General features: G+C 35.1%; 1 protein-coding gene across 3 annotated transcripts in view; it reads right to left on the reverse strand.

Moving 5' to 3' along the window:
- The window catches only part of LOC138336207 (ectopic P granules protein 5 homolog), a 45,471-nt gene that overhangs the window by 17,261 nt on the left and 5,940 nt on the right, over positions 1-22,270 (reverse strand). The window contains exons 2-26 of one of the 3 annotated variants that reach the window (XM_069285581.1): positions 19,573-20,607; positions 17,477-17,644; positions 16,995-17,155; positions 16,458-16,540; positions 15,654-15,793; positions 14,958-15,166; positions 14,521-14,617; positions 13,726-13,846; positions 13,157-13,313; positions 12,675-12,821; positions 12,304-12,458; positions 11,328-11,479; positions 10,887-11,027; positions 10,382-10,546; positions 9,468-9,590; positions 7,687-7,934; positions 6,879-7,019; positions 6,375-6,492; positions 5,896-6,002; positions 3,495-3,837; positions 2,399-2,565; positions 1,734-1,891; positions 714-801; positions 278-401; positions 22-157 (exon numbers count right to left, since the gene is read on the reverse strand). In XM_069285581.1, the coding sequence (XP_069141682.1) occupies positions 22-157; positions 278-401; positions 714-801; positions 1,734-1,891; positions 2,399-2,565; positions 3,495-3,837; positions 5,896-6,002; positions 6,375-6,492; positions 6,879-7,019; positions 7,687-7,934; positions 9,468-9,590; positions 10,382-10,546; positions 10,887-11,027; positions 11,328-11,479; positions 12,304-12,458; positions 12,675-12,821; positions 13,157-13,313; positions 13,726-13,846; positions 14,521-14,617; positions 14,958-15,166; positions 15,654-15,793; positions 16,458-16,540; positions 16,995-17,155; positions 17,477-17,644; positions 19,573-20,607 (4,684 nt within the window). Of the gene's footprint in view, positions 1-21; positions 158-277; positions 402-713; positions 802-1,733; positions 1,892-2,398; positions 2,566-3,494; positions 3,838-5,895; positions 6,003-6,374; positions 6,493-6,878; positions 7,020-7,686; positions 7,935-9,467; positions 9,591-10,381; positions 10,547-10,886; positions 11,028-11,327; positions 11,480-12,303; positions 12,459-12,674; positions 12,822-13,156; positions 13,314-13,725; positions 13,847-14,121; positions 14,146-14,268; positions 14,316-14,520; positions 14,618-14,957; positions 15,167-15,653; positions 15,794-16,457; positions 16,541-16,994; positions 17,156-17,476; positions 17,645-19,572; positions 20,608-22,270 lie in introns of those variants that run through there. The other 2 variants (XM_069285583.1, XM_069285582.1) reach the window with 2 other exon arrangements.

Below are 22,270 nucleotides of genomic sequence, written 5' to 3' on the forward strand. Positions count from 1 at the left end.
ATTTCCATATCTGTTGGTTACCTGTCGGTAAGATCCCTGTTACCTTAGCAACAGTATTTCTGACCTCTGACCCTTGGAGGGAAGTGTGCCACTCGCTGGTCAATTGGGCAAGCTCAAACACCACTCTGTCCTGATCAACACACTCCAGCCATGGGTCCTACAGGATAGAAAAAACACACACATAATACTGGCATCTTCACACTTTTTTATCAATGTTGATTTAATATCAACTATTGAGACTTATTCAAACTATTTTCTAAATCACAATGAAACATACCACTTGGTTCTGGAACAACAAGAGGAGTCTATCTGACTGATATTGTGGGGGTAGGGCAGGTAGGTAAAGTTTAGCATCGTGTAACATTGGCTCCTCGGTCCACAACTGGAAGGTTTGGTAGAGTCTGAAAGAGACAGAAAATTTACAACTGATATTTTATATATTATTTGAAGCTACTTCTTCAGTAAATGTCTCTTAATGATAAATTATAAGTAAAGCTTGACTACATTTTACAGATTCGACTGTGTTTTCTGCCATTAATAAGTTTAGATGTAGCCTGATAAAATATTTATTATATGATATTGTTACCTTGCAAGTTGTTGGCCTCTTTATTTTAATCTTCATGGCCTGGTCACATAAAACTTGTAAAATGCTGACCTCTCAACCCCGCCCTACATGACCTGTTTCCCTTATGCAATGTTGATCTTTGACATACCTAGTGAGTTGTTGATGGAAATCCCGTCTGGGAAGGAAGGATTGTTCCTCTAGGGACTGCACCTCTCCCGTCTCATCTCGTCTCTCCTCTGTTGTATAGAAAACTGTGTTAGTTTCTATGGCCCATAAATTCAAATTCTTTTAAACAATATATTTTTCGTTTAATATTGATGAACAAAATATCAAAGGAGGGGTATCACTTTGGGCCGACTTTTACGGCTACTTTTGCATGAAGATGTATTAGGTTCAGCTGCATATTGTATGCTATTCAGAATATCCGATTTTTTCTGCACTCTGGTGATTTTGGATGTAAAAGGTCAAAGGGTGAAAATTCACATTTTCATTGTCCTATTTAATTAAATATTATAATAAAGGTTACATTTTTTGCAGTTTTTGCCGGTAAATACTGGGTTTGTGAAGTTCAGTTCAGAAAAATGATGAAAAATTAAAAAAAGTAGGTCACAGTGACCTAGTTAAGTATTTATTCTATTTTAGCATTAAGCATCTGTTTAAGATGATTACATCAATCCTAGTGTCACATTGGCTAGGTCACATGCATAAATTAGGTCATATTCAATGAATGATATCATCTGTCTACTAAGTATATGCTGTTTTCACATGTTTTAAGCATGCTTTCAAATTATATAGACTTGTTTTATGAGCTTAATTTCAAGCAACGCCTTCACTGAGGTAGGATGTTAGAATTATGCCTGCTGCCACACTACATGATTGTGAAAGGCGACTAAATTTTGAATATTAATTTCATGGTTGCCAATATGAAAATTGTTTACATTTTCAATCATTCCATAGCTTCATAGTGACGTTTAGAGTTTTATTCAGGTTCTGTAATGATCTGGTAATGACCAGCTGGGTTACTAAGATTTCCAGGTTGTAGTTGATGCCAATATATAAGAGGCTAATCTATAGGAGTTCAGTAATGTCTTGTCTGAGCTAACAAGTGTAAATTGTATTGTCTAAAACAATAACATTTTACCTGGAAAGTTTGACTTATTCTACTAACCTGCCCTGCTTGACTCTGCCTCCTTGTGCTGAATCTCTGATTGGTAGTTCATGTGATAATCCACAGCTTCCTTCAGTTTCTTCTTCATCTTCTTCAGCTCTGACGTATGTTTACTGACATCATAGAACTTTTCACCCACACTAGCTCGCTGTTGCATGCTGCCATCAGATACATTAATTTATCAGACAACAGGTTACCTCCCCCTTGATCCCTAATAAGGCTGTCATTTTCAGTAGTTTCTATATATTTCTATATCTTTTTGCTGATAAAGCAAGCATTATGAATATTGCTTAAACAAACATGTCCCTATAAATATGGTTTAAAAATCACTAAAATTAATCACAGTGAAAAAAATTCAAGGCCATGTAAGTACAGTTTGACCATAATGAATTTTAATCACCAAGTTATATTGCTATGAAAGTTTTGTTACAAGTAGGCATAAAAAAACCATGAAATTATGCTGCCAATGAAAGAAGTTGTTTTACACTAAGAGATGAAAGGAATGATACATTAACCTAACCTGGGACACCATGTGGCCCAGGCATAGGGCAAATAAACACTGTCTTTGTGTAACAGAATCAAATCCTTATCTAACCTGGGACACCATGTGACCCAGGAACAGGGCAAAGATACACTGTCTTTGTCCAACAGAATAAAATCCTTACCTAACCTGGGACACCATGCGGCCCAGAAATAGGCCAAAGAAACGCTGCCAGACGAGAGGAGCTAGTGGGTGTTGTACGTCCATATCGAGGGCCTGGCGTCCCCAGCGGTAGATATTCAGACTGTGTAACCCTGGAGCAATCTGGAGCTTCAGCTTGTTCACAGCTTTCTGTATATATTGTATAGATTATATATAGTATAGAATATATATAGTTATAGTATAGATTATATAGATAGTATATAGTATAGATTATATATAGTTATAGTATAGATTATATATAGTTATAGTATAGATTATAGTATAGATTATAGTATAGATTACATATAGTATAGATTACATATAGTATAGATTACATATAGTATAGATTACATATAGTATAGATTACATATAGTATAGATTACATATAGTATATTTATTACATATAGTATAGATTATATGTACATGTAGTTATAGTATAGATTACATATAGTATAGATTATATATAGTATAGATTATATATAGTATAAATTATATGATGGAATTACAAAAACTTCCTGTTAGAAGACCTGGCTCTGATTTCTCTGATAAACAATAACAAACTAAAGTCACAACAAATGTTTTGACTTTTGTTTAACTTAAATTTTGACGTCAGTACTTTCTGTTTGGAGAAATTGGCCGGCCAGGCTTATTACGAACAGTTTTCTATATTGAGCAGAAAATATCAAGATTACTAAAACAAATCATGCTCAAGTTGTTTTCATGAAAACATTATCAGGATAATAAACATTAACATTTTTTTTTCTATTTTACATTGACTATCTGGATAACTATAAACATTAAATTTTTATAGTTTCTCTGTCGAGTAACATTATCAGGAAAGAAGAAAATTACCAGTGTTCCTGTGTCTCTATTTTCCAAACAAATTGATCACATGCTATTTATTTACCAAAATTTACAGTATACTTTTAGACATTTGTCCAAAATAATCATAATAAATTATGAAAGTTGCTTGATTTGATAAATCTCTACTTCAACACTATAAACAAACCCTTTTCCCCTATCAATGGAAGATGACTAACATCTACATTCAGTGTAATAACATTTTGATATTTGTCTACCTTGAGAGCCTGTTCTGGTGACAGTTTGGGGTCTGTATGTATCTCTTCCTTTAGTGTGTGCCATACTTTAGTTTCTGTCTCAGCTCGGTACTCTATGTCCAGTATGAGGAAGGTAAGCCAACTGAAAGCCTCGGGAGTAGCCATACGCTCCACGAGGGATGGGATCATAATGCAGTTGTTCCCTGAGGACATCCAGCTGACCAGGGTGGACACTGCCCCCTGCTGACCACTCTCCTTGTAGTGGCCCTGGAAAGTCTCCTGGAAAGCTGGCTGTATAAGTTCCATTCCAACTTTGTGTGTAAAGGCCAACTTCACCAGGTTATCTACCATATAGCAGCAGTTCCTGTTCACATACAAAATCAAATTACTGAAAGTTATTCACAGAAATAATCAAAGTACTGAAAGTACTGTTGCACAACACCATACATACACATAAGAACTCTTGAAGTTACCAACATGCATACTCACAAAAAGCATTATATGTATAATATCCTATTACAACACAGCGACACCATTTATCATTTAGCAAAATTTGTAACAGTAAATAGTTTGGGTCCCCTTGATCTCCTGCACAGCTCGGCGACGATCAGTTTGCAAAACGTCTTTGATTGGCTGACCAACCAGAGAACTGTATCAATGTCAATGTAACACTTTGATTGACTAGTAGTTTGGGAAGAAGGCGGGGCCACTGTTTGCTGCTATTTTTTTTCAAGTTAATAGTTTTTACCTAAGATACACATAATTCCACAATACCAGAAAAAAGCAGGATTTGTTGATTTGTTTTTCTCTTCTTTCTGCCTACATATTACCTAAATTTTAATCCAGTTGAAAATGTGTTTTGCAAACTGAAATCTGTAATCAAACAGGAACCATATACATGCATAATGACATTTGCTTAGGCAATCTTAAAGTAGGAATTTCTGAAGCTTTGCATTGGCAGACATTGGCAAACATGCCACATTACTATGGAAATATTTAGATGAAAGTTTAACAAGTTAAAAACTTTTAACTTAGAGAATGTTAACATTCCAACATATTTTGAATATTTTGAGAGATCAACATTTGCAAATTTTCAGATCATATACAGTAGCAAAAACTTGGTTGAAATGGTGTTAATAAACTTTCATTGTTCATTTTGGCTTTGGTGCTACAGTGCTGTGTTAGCGTTTTAACTTCTATTAAAAGCAAATTTTCAATATCATTAAAATTGATACATGTATATGGTAATAAAGTATTTTTTCCTATTTTATGTTACACGTTAATAACTTGGTTAAAAACTGAACGCTGAGTTTAGCGAATGTGAACATTTGAATAAGTATCTAATAATGCAGCATACATAATATAAGTACTGAAAATACTGCAGAGTGTGTTAGTTTTAGACATAATCTCATTACTGAAAATAAAGAGGTGTCCATAAAGAACAAAGCATCCTCAGTAAGTACTGAGGGTACTGGAGAGGACACATACAGACAATGTCTACAATACTGTACAGAGCAGCTCCTAATCCAGACATAATCAAAGTACTGAAAGTACTGTAATAAGATAGCAATAAGTGGGTTAGGGTAATTAAACTACAGAGACTACTGAAGAATGAGGCAGTCACAGAGATAAACAATGTATGTAAGGAATTAAAGATGAAGAGTTATGTAAGCCACAGACATAAATTACTAAAAGCAGGAAGGGGAAAATGAGATACACAACATATACTCAATAAATATCCATAACAGCACAGGAATAACAACAGACAATGATCAGTATGTACCTCTATATGTGTGCATAACAGAAGTTCTTAAACACAGACAAAATCAAAGTACTGAAATTACTAAAAACAATATGGTCACAGTGATGATTTAAAGTACTGACAATACTAAGAATCACATGGGCCCAGGAATAATCGAAGTGCCGACAGTACTGTTGACTTATTAGGGAGTTTTCCTTTTCTGATGCATTATAACTCCATAATGGTGCAGGCATGCTCACAGACAATTATTATTATTTGTTATGTATATAACAGTAGCTCTTGGACTCAGATAAAGTCAAAGTACTGCAACCACTCTAAATGATATGGGGGATAATCAAAGTACTGGCAGTACTATTCCGACTTTACATATTACAGAGTTATCTGCACATGCAGGTAGGTATTGATTGTGACAACATGTGTTTGCAAGTGTAACATCATATGTTTCTGAGAAAACGGCGTGAATTGTGCTCACAAAATAATGACGTAGCAATAGAAACCTACCCGCAAAGGAGCTAACTCTGTAATATGCAAAGACAGAATTGACGTATAAGTGAGTTTGGTACAAACATTGCGGGTTTTCATAATTTATGAGAGAAACTTTTAGCGTATTTCTAGTTTGATACCTACAATGATGCACTAAAGTAAACAAACATAACTTACTTGTCCTGGAACCATTTAGATGTCCTAATGATGACTCTGATCCAAAAATCTACTGCCACAAATAGTGCTGAACTACCAGGTAAACTAGCTGCCTTGTCTATACAGTCCTGGATGATAAATATGATCTGTCAACTATACATACAAAATATATACATACATACAAGTATGTCCTCTCATGTGTGCAATGTGTTGCAGTATGTAAATGTATGTTTTGGGAGGCTGTGGTATATTTGTGTTGTGTCTCCTTGTGATAGTGGAATTCTTGCCCTTTTTATAATGTTATCGTTCTGAAGCATAAAGTAAAGCAACAGGTTAATAGTGTAAAGATCTTTTCATAAATCTGCATTTTTTATGATAGTAACCAAAATGTTTTACATAATCATTGTAATTCTATCCAAGAATATTTGAGTATTAAATATGTGTATGGTGAAAACTTAAAGAAATGATAGTATATCCCTATCTTGATAAGTATTATATACCTGGATCATACAGGAGAAAAGTTTGGTCATTGGTCCCGGGAACTCCACACTCCAGATCTTACTCATTTTAAAGAAGGACTCATCTGCCGCTAAAAGACCACTGATGCACTTCATGAACCTTTAAACAATAAATCATTATCAATGATCTTATCAGTTTATTAACTTTAATTAATCTAAACTGTACATATAGATATTAATTCATTAATAAACAATAAATAACCTAGGAGATTATTTCTATAAAAGTGAAGGTTGATGAAATAAAGCAAAAATGAAATACAAATTAAAACAATTTACTTTTCAAATTTCACCACCAAAAAGTATAAATCTTTATACACATATCTGAACCTTAAATTACTAAAGAGATTGGATTAGGTTTATGTAAAACTGACCCTAATCTTGTAATCTTCAGATTTTCTGGTAAAATACAAAATTAATTTTATTCAGACCTCAATGCTTTTTGCATCAAACTTTTAAAAGGTTTCAAAACAGATTTTATACTCTCACCTGTCATTTTCAGTGACAACCTTTGGGTTGTTTAGGAATAATGAGATGGTAGAGTTAAGGACTAACAATGCTGGTCTGTAGTGATTGTTGTCAACCAAACAACACAACTTTCCCAATCCCTCAGCAATGAACTCTGTGGCACTGACAGAACACATACAGATAAACAATCAACATAAAATAACCTGATATACTCAACATCTTTGGAATTAAATACTTTGTCTTTTAAACTTTTCAACAAAGACCCAGATGTTCTACAAGTCTTTTTAAGATAATGAAATATTTGACAAACACTGAGGTAATGTTGCTTGGTAACATATAATTCTTGAGTGTTTTTTTTAGTTTAGATTTTATAACAGTGTAAGATACAATACTTGGAATGCCAGAATACAGTGTTCAGTCTTCCTTTGGTCTTGTTCTGTAAATGGCTTCTTGAATGTTTCTGGTGGGATTATTGACCATATGTAAGCTTGCTTTGCTATGATTGGTAATTAGTGCATTGTCTGTGATGCAGTAGGCTGTTGTGTGCTTTCTGTGCTGTGATCCTATGTGGTTATTGGCTACTTTCATATTTCCTGTGTTGTAATTGGTTACTGCAGAGTTTCCAGATGTGTGAATACTGGTTACATCTATGTCTATGAAGTCATGATTTTCTTGTTCTATAATGTTGCTACCAATTACATCAAATATTTCTCACTTACATCTCTAATATCAAAATATTCTGCATTCAGTGATGCATGCCAAACTTCTTCATGATGTTTCAAAATACAATCATACATTAATATTTGTTCCATTATTTATTGGTACATACTTGTGACCCTGACTTGTACATACGACCCCCACAAAGCTTGCCATGGGGTTGTTTTCTTTGATCCCCTTAGATACAGCTAAAAGGGAGTTGTCTTTGGTGATGTCAGGAGGACCCCCTGCTGACTTAAACATGGCGAGGTCAGATAAAGGGAGACAACTGATATGTAGGTGGAGCTTCATTACCACCTCCCAACACCAGTTATTAAACTGCTGCTCATTGGTCTGTTGTTGCTTTACAGCTTGTGCCACCTGGGAAGAATAGACAAAGCATAAGAATTCATTACAGCAATCCATAGAGAGACAAACTGAATCACACTATAAGGAATATACATACATATATAGAACTCTGACAATAAATAAAGGTACAAAACTGATGAAAAGGCAGATTTTTATACTGTATAACATGGAACATTTCTGGGTATTTTCTTTGATGATTTTAAATTTTTAAATACTTTGTGGTTTGAAATATTCATTGTTAGCTGATGGCAAAATGCTTGCATTAACACATAAAGCAACTTGAAAATTATTATTTTTAATTGCAATTGCAAAAACCATAAACATTTCTACACAAAGAACATTTCATGTTTGTATTGTAACAGTAAAACAACAAGCAAAATCATTGAATTTCATTGCCCCGCTTTCAGGACATATTGTAGGTAAACATTATTGAGGTTAGGTTTAACTTTGGTTGAAACATTAAAAACTAAACTGAAGTCTTATTCGGAAGTCAGATGTGTAAAATAATGTCCACTAAAATGACTATTAAAGTTGGCTAAGCTCTTAAGGCATTTTATCTTGATACTAACTTTTAAGAAAATCTATTTACATTTGTTACAATTATTGCACAGGGAATTGCAGAAATTGATGTTTTTAGTACATCAAAGGGCCATAACTCCACTACATAATGTCGATCAAAAGTGGCGATCAAACTTGGCCGAGCCCTTAAGACATTTAACTTTGTTACCAAGTTAAAAGAAAATCGGTTAATATTTATTACAGTTATTGTACGGAAGTGGCAGAAAATGACTTTTTTTATTAAATCAAAGGGCCATAACTCTGCTAATTAAGATCTGCCAAAAGTGGCAATCGAAATTGGCTAAGCCCTTAAGTTTTAACAATATTAGTTTTAACATTTGTTAGTTATTACACAGAAACTGCAGAAAAATGACATTTGTAGTAAATTAAAGGGCCATAACTCTGATAAATAACATCCGCTGAAAGAGTTGATCAAACCTGGCCAGGCAATAAGGCATTCAACCTTGTTACCAAATATGAAGAAAATCTGTTCATATTTATTACAGTTATTGTACGAAAGTTGCAGAAACTGACTTTTTTATTTTAGCAAAGGGCCATAACTCCGCTAAATAAGGTCCCTTGAAAGTTTCGTTCGAACTTGGTCGAGTCCTTAAGACATATAATCTTGTTCCTAAGTTTGAAGAAAATCAGTTTATATTTGTTACACTTTTTGCAAGGGAATGGCAGAAAATAACATTTTTTGTAATTCAAAGGGCCATAACTCTGCTAAATAAGGTCCATCGACAGTCACGATAAAACTTGGTCGAGCCCAATTAAGGCATTTAACCTTGTTACCAAGTTTGAAGGAAATCGGTTTACATTTGTTACAGTTATTACACGGAAACGAAGTGTTACAGACAGACGGACAGAGATAATTCTAATCCAGTGATCTAAAAGTTTAAATGTTGCTTTTAACTTGGTGCTTATTGTTTGGTTCATGTTGAAATTTTTGTTATCAAGTGAAATACTTTTCAATATTCCAATTACCTGTTTCATCCCCTCTAAGAACCAGAAACCAAGGTTCTTGTTGGTCACAAATTTCCCATAGGCTTCAGTCAAGAGGATGGCTGTCATCTTGTGGAAATCATATGGTACAAAGAGGCGGTTGGTCTGTAAACATCCCATACAAAATACAATGGAAAGTGTGACAAGCCTCCTTCCTGTTAACTTAACAACCGACAGAGTATAAATGATATTCTTCATTTGAACAATAATTGGTGTTTAATCGTGTATATATTTGCCTAATTAAAACAAAAAATAATTTAAAATAATTTATTTCGCCTTTGGTGCATGCGCAATCAGAACTTCATTCCATATAGGATATAGTGCCACGGAATTTTTTCGGGATGCAATTAATTATTTTTCATATTTTTAACTTGAATTAAAATTAGAAGCTCAAACTTTTTAACTGTGGTAATGGTGTAAAGTAAGTAACTTTTATAACTGAAGAAAAATACTAAATCGTCTCCTCCTGTTTTTGATAGTGAAAAAATACCATTTGTCAGCGGTGGAGCATCTTTAACCTATTCTTCTTACAGTAAAATGTTCAGCTTGACACTTCTGATATGGACTTATTCTGATCTGATCGTATTAATTTAGCAAAAAAAAAAAAATCACAAACACCTTTTTATCGATACAATGTATGGCATTACTTTAAACATTTGGATAAAGTGTTAGCAAATAAAGCGTTTACACACATCAATTACAGGGAAGAGAAAGGTTGGTATTGTCTATTAATAGTGGATGATAAAGAAGAAGGAAAGCAGCATTTGCTCAGTCTCCCACACCAAATACATACACAAGAAATTCAAGAGAAGTCACCCTTACATAATTGTAGCTATTGACATTTAGCAAAGTAAAACCAGACTCTCTGACCTGACGCTGGTGACCTCTGTACTTACCTCTGGTTCCACTCCCCAGTTGATCTTGTTAAGGACGAGTCGGGCCACCTGGTTACCGGGATCGGTCAGATCTGTATTCAGTAGCCACTGCCTAATCACATCAAAATCATTCTCCCTCGGCAGCCACATATGGAATGGAAGCTCCTTAAACAGGTACACGGCCATCTGAAACAGGAAAATGTAATTGTATCAGTTTGATGTCACTATATATATATATATTATGTAAAGTACAGAGAATATTGTAATTACAGCAAAATCTCTTCAACTTTTAATAATTTTGTCTAGCCTAGATACCTAGCTATAGAGTAAATAGGCTAACATGAGTTCTGCCATATCTAAGGAAATCTTATAGAAAATAGCCTTACAATGCCAATGAAAATCTCATAGATAATAGCCTTACAATTCCACAGAAAATCTCATAGACAATAGCCTGACAATGCTAATGAAAATCGCATAAACAATAGCCTTACAACTCCAATGAAAATATCATAGGCAATAGCCCTACCATGCCAATATTTTCTAGGTGGTCCTTGGCCTCCTGTACCAGTTGAGATAGGATAAATGGGTGAATGGTTGCCATGGCAGACAGCAGTTCCCTGCCAACCTTAGAGCACATCTCCCTTGTATTACTACATACATAACTAACCTGTAATCAAAATAATTTGGAAATGAAATTTGTTCACTAATTATGTGTAGCAGAAAATCAGTGTATTTCATGCAATTTGTTTGTATATTATAAGCTGTGATGACCACCTTAATTAGTTGTTTACTGATGAAGACTAATGGACACTTCCCAGTACCATGTACAGTACAGACATTAATATAATACAATAACTTAGCAATAATTACATGAAATAATAATTAGATTACTTCCTAATGTTTTAATAACTGAACCTGTCCTATTATCATTTAAGTATCATAATTAAACACATTTTCTCTTACTGACCTCGAATAGACACAGACATATAGCATGTATGATATCGTTCTCCTGCTGTTGTCTGCTCTGAGCAATGTTAGCTAGGGCGGTCAGCAGGTAGATAGCTTCTGAGGTAGGTAACTGTTGTACAGAATCACACAACTGTTGTCGACTGTCAGGGTCTGAAAACAGAAAAATCCATAGTTTGGGGTCAAAATTTAAAGAGAAATACATCAAAATTAGTAAAACAACTATCATTATATTAAACAGAAACTCTGTTTTAGGACCTTAGAGTGTCTTCCTGAAAAAGAAATTTAATTCCTCAGACAAACTTCAATTCCTTCTTAGGATATGACAGTGAATCCTTGAGACAAGTGTTAATTCATTTTTAGGATATGTGAGCGACTTAATTAAATCAAATTTGAATCCTTACCTGAGATTGACTTACTAGAGACAAACTTTAATCCTTTTCAAAACGTGAGAGTGACTTACTACAATCTAATTAAAATTAGACTCCGCACTCCGCCCTGGTGCTCTAGTACGTTGCACAACAATACAAGATCTCACAACACCCCTTTTGGGGTGACCTCAGCATGACCCCTGGCCTAGAATTGGAACACCTCTGGATATACTCTCAGCTGTGTATACTTCCGAATGAATCGACCACATCGAAGATTTTGTAGCCGACACGCTGATTGGCTAACTGTAGGGGTCATTCTTGTTAGACATTGTATTGGAGCGTAATGTAAAGCATCAAAGTGGAGCAGAATTACAAGTCTAATGTTTTAGATTGTGACTTTCTAGAGACAAACTTTAAAGACAAACTTTAATTCCATTTTAAGATGTAACTTACTAGACACCATCTTTACTTCATTTAAGGCATGAGAGCAACATACTGAAGACAGACTTCAATTCCTTTACAAGATGTAACAAACTTAAATCCTTTTTAAGAAGTGTGATTGACTTACTAGACACAAACTTTAATCCATTTTAAGAAGTGACTTACTAGAAACAAACTTCCTACATATATCCTCTGATGGTAGAGCGTCTAGGTTGATGGTCTGTCCTCGTCCCTGATGGAATAGCCAGACAAGCTGCCAGGCCATCTCTCCAGACAAGGTAGAATATGGCATGTCTGTCATAAACTGCCAGCACCCAAGTCTGAAATACAATATCATTGATATGCCTCATAAACTGTCAAAACACCAGTCTGAAATCATGGATTACGCTGATATATCTGTCATAAACTGCCAGCACCCCAGTCTAAAACACAAGATCATGGATTAAAATATGTCTCATAAACTGTCAAAATCCCAGTCTGAAAATAAAGGCATGGAATATTGTAGTTTTGTCTGTAGATGAGAGAGAAAACAGTACCTTTGAGCTGTAAGTATACAGTTTGTAGCGCGGAGGAAAAATTGACTATATTCTAGCTGTAGTCTCTCCAACAGTTCCCAGGGTAAGAGGTGGCGGTTAGCTTCCCGGAAATTATCCCAGTGGTCAGACACATACTGTACACATTGTCTACAAATATAATACAAATCATTGCATAAGAAAGGGTGAAATTTTGTTATTCAACTAGGAAACAACATGGATGTGTATTTCCTAAAGACCAGATTGACCCTTTTGGTTCTGCCCCTCTAATTGTGTAGTTCTAAATCATCAAACCATAATGATGCTACCACAAAATATGAGCGTTATGCTATCAGCCAAATTTACTTAATTTTCCAGTCACTGTTTTTCAAGAAGTTGTTACTGTTGTGAATATTTTATGGACACTGAATGCCACGGTATGACATAAGCTCACCATCCATTGCTTCTATGGACCAAGCTAAAAAAAATTTTGATGTCCATTTTACCTGATCATTCGGCCGATCCGTTTGTTGAGTTGACGGTAACGCCCCTGTGTGTGTGTCTGTAGACCCCATCCCAGTAGATTAATCAGACATGTACAAAAGGCAAACAACTTTATAATCACTGTGTCAGTCGTCAGCTTAACATTGTAGCTTAATGAGCCTGCAGGTAAAATTATTGACACAATACACAATATATACACAAGAATACTTATTTTGGTGCAAACAAATCAAAATACAAAAGTGATTTTGAAATGTCAGTGCAATGATGAATTTGAGCAATCTCAACAATTACATGTACTGTTATCAGAAAATACAATAAGGCAATAATATGTTTGTGTTATACCTCTTGCAAAAAAAAACATATCAAATAAAAATAAAGATGTACATTTATGGTACTTTTCATTCTTTTGAATCTTTCAGACAATTTAGAGTTAGCTAATATCTTTATTGGTTTTAAACAGAAGCCATATTAAACAAGAGAGAAATTCAACAAAGTGTTTATAGGCCTACCATTATGGGGTGGGAAGGAAGGCTATTGTATTAACATCTGATCAGTGATTATAAATGTTTACCATCATTGTTCCTAGTCATCAGCATGATGTGTTGGTAAGCCTCAGCCATAGGAACCTGGTTTAGTATGGCTACAATGTCATTCTCAAGTAGGTACATCCAGGCATTTTTTGGATCCTCGTCCTTAAACACAGCAGTAAAAACATAACATGACACAGTCCTTCAACACAGCAAAAGTATTATACAATGCAATCATTCATTACAACACAACAATTACATTATAAATATATAACACATTACATCCTCAATAGTCATAAGATAAGATAACACAATCCTTCAATATTTCATTATTTATGTCTTATCACAAGCTCTGACCTAAAATGTACCTATATCATCCCATCTCCATCAGAGTCCACCATTATCCATGTGTTACCATGGTGACGCTCTGACCTACTTACCTCCTCTCCATCAGAGTCCACCATTATCCAGAGTCCACCATTATCTCCATATGTTACCATGGTGACACTCTGACCTATTATCTCCTCCATCAGAGTCCACCATTATCCATATGTTACCATGGTGACACTCTGACCTGACTTACCTACCTCCTCTCCATCAGAGTCCACCATTATCCATGTGTTACCATGGTGACGCTCTGACCTACTTATCCCATCTCCATCAGAGTCCACCATTATCCATGTGTTACCATGGTGACGCTCTGACCTACTTACCTCCTCTCCATCAGAGTCCACCATTATCCATGTGTTACCATGGCGACACTCTGACCTACTTACCTCCTCTCCATCAGAGTCCACCATTATCCATGTGTTACCATGGTGACGCTCTGACCTACTTACCTCCTCTCCATCAGAGTCCACCATTATCCATGTGTTGCCATGGTGAGGATCTGGAGTGATTCCTTCCTTCATCAGACAAATGAAGTCCTCCCTTCCTCTGTAGCCAGAATGCATAACAAATTACCATGTGATTACTTTCTCGATCTCTTGATATCTGCTTCATTTTCACATTTTTAATTTAGGAAATTTTTAATTCAATTGTTTTATGAATAACCCTTATAAGTACTAGTTTTTGTAAAAGTGTATGTTTTTACTATAGATTGATTTTTTTTTTAAATTGTGCATTTTATTTATTACTGGTATAATTCTAAAATGACTAAACACAGGATGTGTTTTACAATTTGGAAACTTTCAATATTTGTAATCCCATGCAAAGAAATATACTATTTTCTATTTAATGAATTTCTGCAGCAGTCCAATTTGTGTAATAATAATACCTTATAGGCATGAGAATTGTGGCAAGGCATGTCATTAGATGGTCTAGGACGGGGCTGCCGATGTTGATAGGAGGGGAAGTAGCGTGGGATATGGTAGGGACCTGTATCAGCCCCGCAGCCCACTCCCCTACCCCCGCCGGGCACCGCAATATGTGGTTCAAGATAAATAAGTGGTCATTATAGCTGGCCACCCTCACCAGTGCTGACACCTACAGGTAAAAATCAAAACTCAGATTTTAAAATTTTCACAAGTTATTCCAAAATGTAGGTAACAATTAAAAGTTTACTTGATATTCCTCTAAGTAAAACCTAAAGTAAAAATAAAGATTTTTTCCTTCCTATGCAGTTACTAGTTTAATTACAACCAATTTCTTACAATTTACATTAACTTTGATTACATAACAGTCTGAAGTTTTAGAACAAACTGTTGTTCTGGTGTTGAAAATACAGATTGAAGGCAGATTTAAGCTTTAAAACATAATATATCTAATCAGAAGGCAAATTTAAGCTTTAAAACATAATATATCTAATCATGTTTCAGAAGCATTGTAAATGCTTGCTCTGAATGAAATGTATTTATTTTAAGAAGAAAAGGAAATTATGTTTGTAGGAATAAATGACAAATTTTCACAAATTTGGTTTGATTTTGCGATAATTTCAATTTGATCATCATTTTAGTTGATAATAATGTCATACCAGTCTCAGCGTCCACTTTTTTGTATCTCCTACAAACTCCTCATCATTGATTGGACGACGATGGAACAAGAATAGGATAGAGATACAGTCTCGTAGGCGTGCTATCTGATGTTCATCGTTTGGGCTGTGATGTAGACAGGCTAAGACAGAAAAATATCTGATTAATATATTGTAATTACGGGCTATGACAGAAAATAAAATCTGTTCAATTTATTGTAATCAGGTTTGACGCTCAACATGCGTGTGTGAAAGCAGGTTGCTTATTACAAAACACTCCATCATTATGTTACGTCCCAATATGAAATATAGACTTATCAACCTTATCTTCTAAGATCAGAAGTCATTTTAAAGTTTCGTCAAAGTCTTGTTTTAATCTTGATCTAATAGTATTTTGTGATTTTCAAAAAATAATTGTTTCTATTTGTAGCAAATTGCCTTAATAGAAAACTGTATAATAACAATAAGACTTCCAATGTTTGTAGAATTTTTTATGAGAAGCTTATGAAATTACTAGTTTGACATCTATTTTGAAAATATGCAGATTTTGTAGAAAAATAAAATTTCACTCTTTTTTTCCTCAAATTTTTCACTTTTTTTGCCAGTACATGTGATGCCATTTTTAGCAATATCAATTTGATGCATTTCAGCTGTAAATCTTTTTAACTATGATGACAATATTAAGTATCGAAGTGTGAAATTATCATCTATTGGTTTTTTATGCTTACATTTAATGTAATTAAAGTATTTTGAATTTTTTACAAGAAATGCTGAAAAATGATAAATATTGTGATGATGTTTAATTACCATTGACCGGTGCATTTCTTGGCATGTCCCGCAGAACTGGAGAATGCATAAACAGATCATGGATGTAGGACTCCACCTGTAGTCTAATGTAAAATCAGATCATTACTGTTACTATCACACTATCTGGATATTGATGATTTACAAAAACTGAATGAGTTCTTAGACATAGCTTTAGTGTATTCTGAATCTCCATGCAATGTTACAAGCAGACAGAATTAGAAAAGGGAGGTGATTTGTTGCTGTATTTTACCTTAGTTCTAAAAGACTTGATGAAAAGGGGAAGGGGCTTATTGCTGAGAGGGGGCTTATTGTCAGTAATCAATACTGTTAATCCTGTTACTCTATCATAGAGTGGAACAGCTTAATATGTATGTACATACAGATATGTATTTACTTATATATCTTGCCTGAAAAACACACAGAGAAGTGAAAGCTGCAAGTAAGATATTCATTATACTGTTATTTTTTTCAATAATACAATATACACTTATGGTTATACTGTACACAAATTGCACCGCTCTATAGGTTTTTACTTACTTTGCCAGCTGTACAGAATAGGAGTATAGTGCAAACTGATTCTGTAGGTTGTGACGTATTGACTCCAGTATTTGTTTCATGCCACCAAATGTTGTTTCGCTGAACTCACACATATCATAGAGATGGGTGGTTTTACACTGTGACCCATCCCCACATGGTCCCTGTGGAGAAATGGTTCCAAATACGATGTAAGTATAGCTTAAATCTTGTACACACTGTGCATGTGTTTCTGTCTACTTCAGCTTAGGTTTGAAAGATTTGTACAGTATTTACCATGGTACTTGTTGCAAATAACAATATGTTTTCCTGTTTGTAAATGACTTTTGATATAAACTTATAGGCTCTTTAGCCTGCATCCATTAACTTCTATTATTAATACATTATTGTAATCAAAATCTGAATCCATTAAAATATTAATTGCACGATACAATAAGTTTTCCTTTTTAGCAAAAGAGAGAGTTTAACCAATGTCACTTCCTTACTTTTGCATTTATTGAGTGTTTCACAGTAGTCCACACTTGCTCAAGCATCTGTGAATAGTTTGTCTGAAGTGCGTCAATTTCTCCCTCAGCTTGTATGAAATGTCTACGAGCACTTAGATAACTTGTTAAAATCTCCAGGAACTCATGGTTCTCCCGCTTTGCTTCATTCTGTGTCAGCAAAAAAATAATCAAGATACCGTAATCATTCTGCTATGAAAATGATAAATTCAGCTTCATGAAACATAGAGGCTGTTAAGAATGAAATTTGCATGTTTAATACACATAAATTACCTTATATTAACTTATTAATAATATTTACAAACAAGAGATCCCAGAGGGATCTTGGCGCCCTCCACGGAATGATCTATGTCTGACAATGGAAAGATGGATATTTTCTCTACTTTTTAAACTTTTTCAAACAAACAACACATAAAATTTGAGACAGATCGCTTCAGTACCTTTAGAGAAATAGCAGTAACAAACTTCAACCATCAAAATATATTAATCCAAGATGGCTCCTTGGCGGCCATCTTGTCGATCAATCGGCCCCAAATCTCAATATGCACAACTAGGGCCCTAGGGGAACCTAAATGTGAAATTTGAGAATGATCCATTCAATACTTTCTAAGAAAAAGCGATATCAAACTTTAACTATCAAAATCCATGATAGTTGCCTGATGGCCATCTTGTGGACCGATTGGTCCCAAAACACAATATGCACAACTAGGTCCCTAGGGGAACCTACAAATGAAATTTGAGACAGATCCCTTCAGTACTTTCTGAGAAATAGCAATAACAAACTTTGACTACGACCGATCGATCCTAAAACGCAATATGCACAACTAGGTATCTAGGGGAACCTACATGTGAAATTTGAGACAGATCCTTACAATACTTTCTGAGAAATAGCGATATCAAACTTTTAACTATCAAAATCCAAGATGGCTCCTTGTGGCCATCTTGTTGATCAATCAGTCACAAATCACAATATGCACAACTAGGGCCATAGGGGAACCTACATAAGAAATTTGAGAAAGATCCATTCAATACTTTCTGAGATATAGCGATAACAAACTTTAACTATCAAAATCCAAGATAGCTGCCTGGTGGCCATATGCATCTTGTTGACTGATCGGTCCCAAAACACAATATGCACAACAAGGTCCCTAGGGGAACCTACACATTAAATTTGAGACAGATCCCTTCAGTACTATCTGAAAAATAGCGATAACAAACTTTCACTATCAAAATCCAAAATGGCGGCCTGATGTCCCTCTTGTTGACTGATCGGTCCCAAAACACAATATGCACAACAAGGTCCCTAGGGGAACCTACACATTAAATTTGAGAAAGATCCCTTCAGCACTTTCTGAGAAATAGCAATAACAAACTTTAACTATCAAAATCCAAGATGGCCGCCTGGCGGCCATCTTGTTTTTCCGATCAGCCTCAAAATCTATATGGCACAACTAGGGACCAATGGAATCCTCCATGTGAAGTTTGAACAAAATCCCTTCAACAATTTTCAAGAAATAGCGATAACAAACATCAACTGCCAAAATCCAAGATGGCTGCTAGGCAGCCATCTTGTTTTTCCGATCAGCCTCAAAATCTGTATGGCACAACTAGGGACCAATGGGACCTTCCATGTGAAGTTTGAACAAAATCCCTGCAGCAGTTTTTAAGAAATAGGATAACAAATCATGCCAAAATGCAAGATGGCATCTTGTTTTTCCGATCAGCCTCAAAATCTATATGGCACAACTAGGGACCAATGGAATCCTCCATGTGAAGTTTGAACAAAATCCCTTCAATAGTTTTCAAGAAATAGCAATAACAAACATTCAACTGCCAAAATCCAGATGGCTTCTTGTTTTTCGATCAGCCTCAAATCTGTTGGCACAACTAGGGACCAATGGGACTTCCATGTGAAGTTTGAACAAAATCCCTGCAGCAGTTTTTTAAGAAATAGTGATAACAAGCATTGCTTACAGAGGACACGGACGAGGGACCAGGACGCAGGGTGATTTGAATACCCCACCATCTGATGATGGTGGGCTAAAAAAACTGAAACTTAATCTCATTTATCTACAAACCTGTACAAACTTGTCAACAAAATGGATGTTGTTCACCAACTCTGGGTTGTAGTAGAGACTCTGAAGTTGTTCTAATGTGAGAGGCTGAAACCTGCGAACCAGAGTGGGTTCACTGTGGGACTGGGCCGGACTTTCCATGGGAGCCCTCATAGAGATCATGGCTGGTGCTGACACTTGTTGGCGTACCTCCCTGAATGGTACGGAGCTTTGAGTCTCCTTTTTAGTGACATCTGGCTGTGAAGACGAAACTTCTATATTAAATTTCTCAACGTCTTTCTCCAGTAGTTTTAACGTGTTAGGACCAACATAAAAAATGGTCTGTGGATAAAGAGGCCCACCAGCTGTTTTTGGTTCAGAAACTTTATTTTCTTCTATTTCTCTGTCTTCATGCGCGATTTTGTAGTCAGATGTCACCTGACTAACATCCGAATTTGTAGGACCTAATTCTCTTTCACCAAAAGTTGAGGTGGCAGAGTAAAAACTCTCCTGCTCACTGAGCACATCTCCTGAATGAGAAGGTGATACTGATTTCTGAGAATCTGAAATCTGAGACTCTGATAATGTTTTAAAAATCCTATTCTCTGTTTCCCCAACTGTTTCATCCACGTAGTCACTTCTCCTCTTAGACCCTTCAGCTGTATTTTCAGTGGCAGATCTACCCTCAGCCTCTCTCTGAGAATCAGATTTGTCATGTGTCTGTGCTACATTAGCTGTACATATCACTTTATCAGGAGTACCATCAGTAGCTTCGCTATCTTGTATTACTACTGTTTCGGGTTGTAACCCTTTATTGTTTGTCGTATCACTACCTACACCTGTACCCAATGGTGCAGCAGTTATCCCCCCTGTGTCCTCATCAGTTACCCCTTTTGTGTCCTCGTCAATGATCTGGGTACTGGGTGTGTTTGATGTTGTTTTGAGTTCTGATAATGATGGAAGTGATGGCGGGCCTGACTCTTGTAAAAATTCCTCAAAATCCACTTCATTTTCATCATCCTCACCTGTTTCCAATGGTTTTTCTTTTGGTTTCTTCTGCTGTTGAAAAAGAATTAGGGAAAAGTAAATGCATTATATAGATATATACACTATCAAAAGAAATCAAAGTACTGTAAGTACTGCAGTCCTTAAGCCTTTGTGTTCATGATTTTATAAGTTAAAGAGCTTTACAATTTGGTCTGAGTAATATAATAACGTGTTTTGTCATACAGGGTGGCCTAGCACCATATCAAAGTGGGTTTTTTTTTTCAATATTACCTTGATAAGTTTGTTATCAATAATTTTCGCACATCTTTACCATGCAAATAAATATAGTCTTCACATATAATGCTTGTAAAAGTGAAAGAAGTAAATCAATATTTGCATGTTTATTGGTTTTTTTTTTATCTGCTTTCCTTTTGTGTCAAGACATGAAACAAATTGATACATATTCTACAATATCAAAAATAAAAACCAAACAGTGGGAGGGCTTTTATGTAACAATGATATGACGAATAAGAATACGTGTATTACATAATAATACAAAGATTTCTTACAATTGTAAGGGGTAGATATAACGTCAGTGGTAGTCACCACTGAAGTATTGGGGATTCAGTTAACTCAGTAGTAGCGCATTACGTCCAGTCAGCTTTGGCCACTGAACCTCTTATATAATGAAAAGTTTCAAGGTCATCTGATCCAAAATGGCAGAGATACGGCCGTTTGAAGAATGGCGATTTTGTCGTTTTCCCGTCAAAAATGTACAAGGTTTCATAGGCTACATAGACATAGCATGGAGAGATGTTTACCAAAGTTATGCTTTTCATCGACATTGACTAATCATTCACGGTCACAGGTATAATTATCAAAACAAGTCTATTTTCCCATCTAAACTTTATGACTCTTATACTAAAAACTTATGACATACATGTGTTCCTGCAAATGCCTTTTTGTTTAAAATTATATTCAATTAGGTCACATATACTACAACAGTACAATTGTTGTAGAACACCTTTACATCAAAGATCTATTACGGAATAGACATCTCGAGTATGTCCCTTTAACCATAGCTGCATAAGAACAAACAAGAGTCGCCGACATGATGACGAAAGTTCTCACAATATATAAGTTAAGTGCACGGGGCATGCATGGAGGTGAAACCATAATAAAGATGATACCTTTACAGAGGACAAGCATCTTTGAGTGTAAATAATTTGAAACTCAAAGTCTTGTTTTATTTCATAGTTTACAAGTACTCTTATTTGGAAGGCCTAAACTTTCTGTAGACCAAAATATAATTATTTTCAACTATGTACATAGCTTTATAAGTTCTAGTGATAGATTTTGATTTTATGTAAACTAAACTAGACGTAACTCGTGCTAAAAATTATAATCTCACATTCTTTCTCTATACATCTCTTTTCACAGCGCTCTATCTCTCTCCCTCACTCTCTCTTTCTCACTCTCCTAAAATATCTCATTATACATTTCCTTTTTTCCATATTTTTTTTGTCATCATATGATGTATGTATATCATATTATTTTGTATTATTAAGGAAGGACTGAATGAGGTGATAAAACTCGTGTTCAACCCTTCTGATATTTTAACAATGAAATATGTTTCAATTAAAAAATCTAGTACAGTATTTCTATGTACATGTATTTACACATAATAAAAATAACCAAGATGAAATCAATTAGAAACTGTAAATGGGACAATTTT

This window comes from Argopecten irradians, chromosome 12 (assembly GCF_041381155.1).
Source record: "Argopecten irradians isolate NY chromosome 12, Ai_NY, whole genome shotgun sequence".
Lineage (NCBI taxonomy): Eukaryota > Metazoa > Mollusca > Bivalvia > Pectinida > Pectinidae > Argopecten > Argopecten irradians.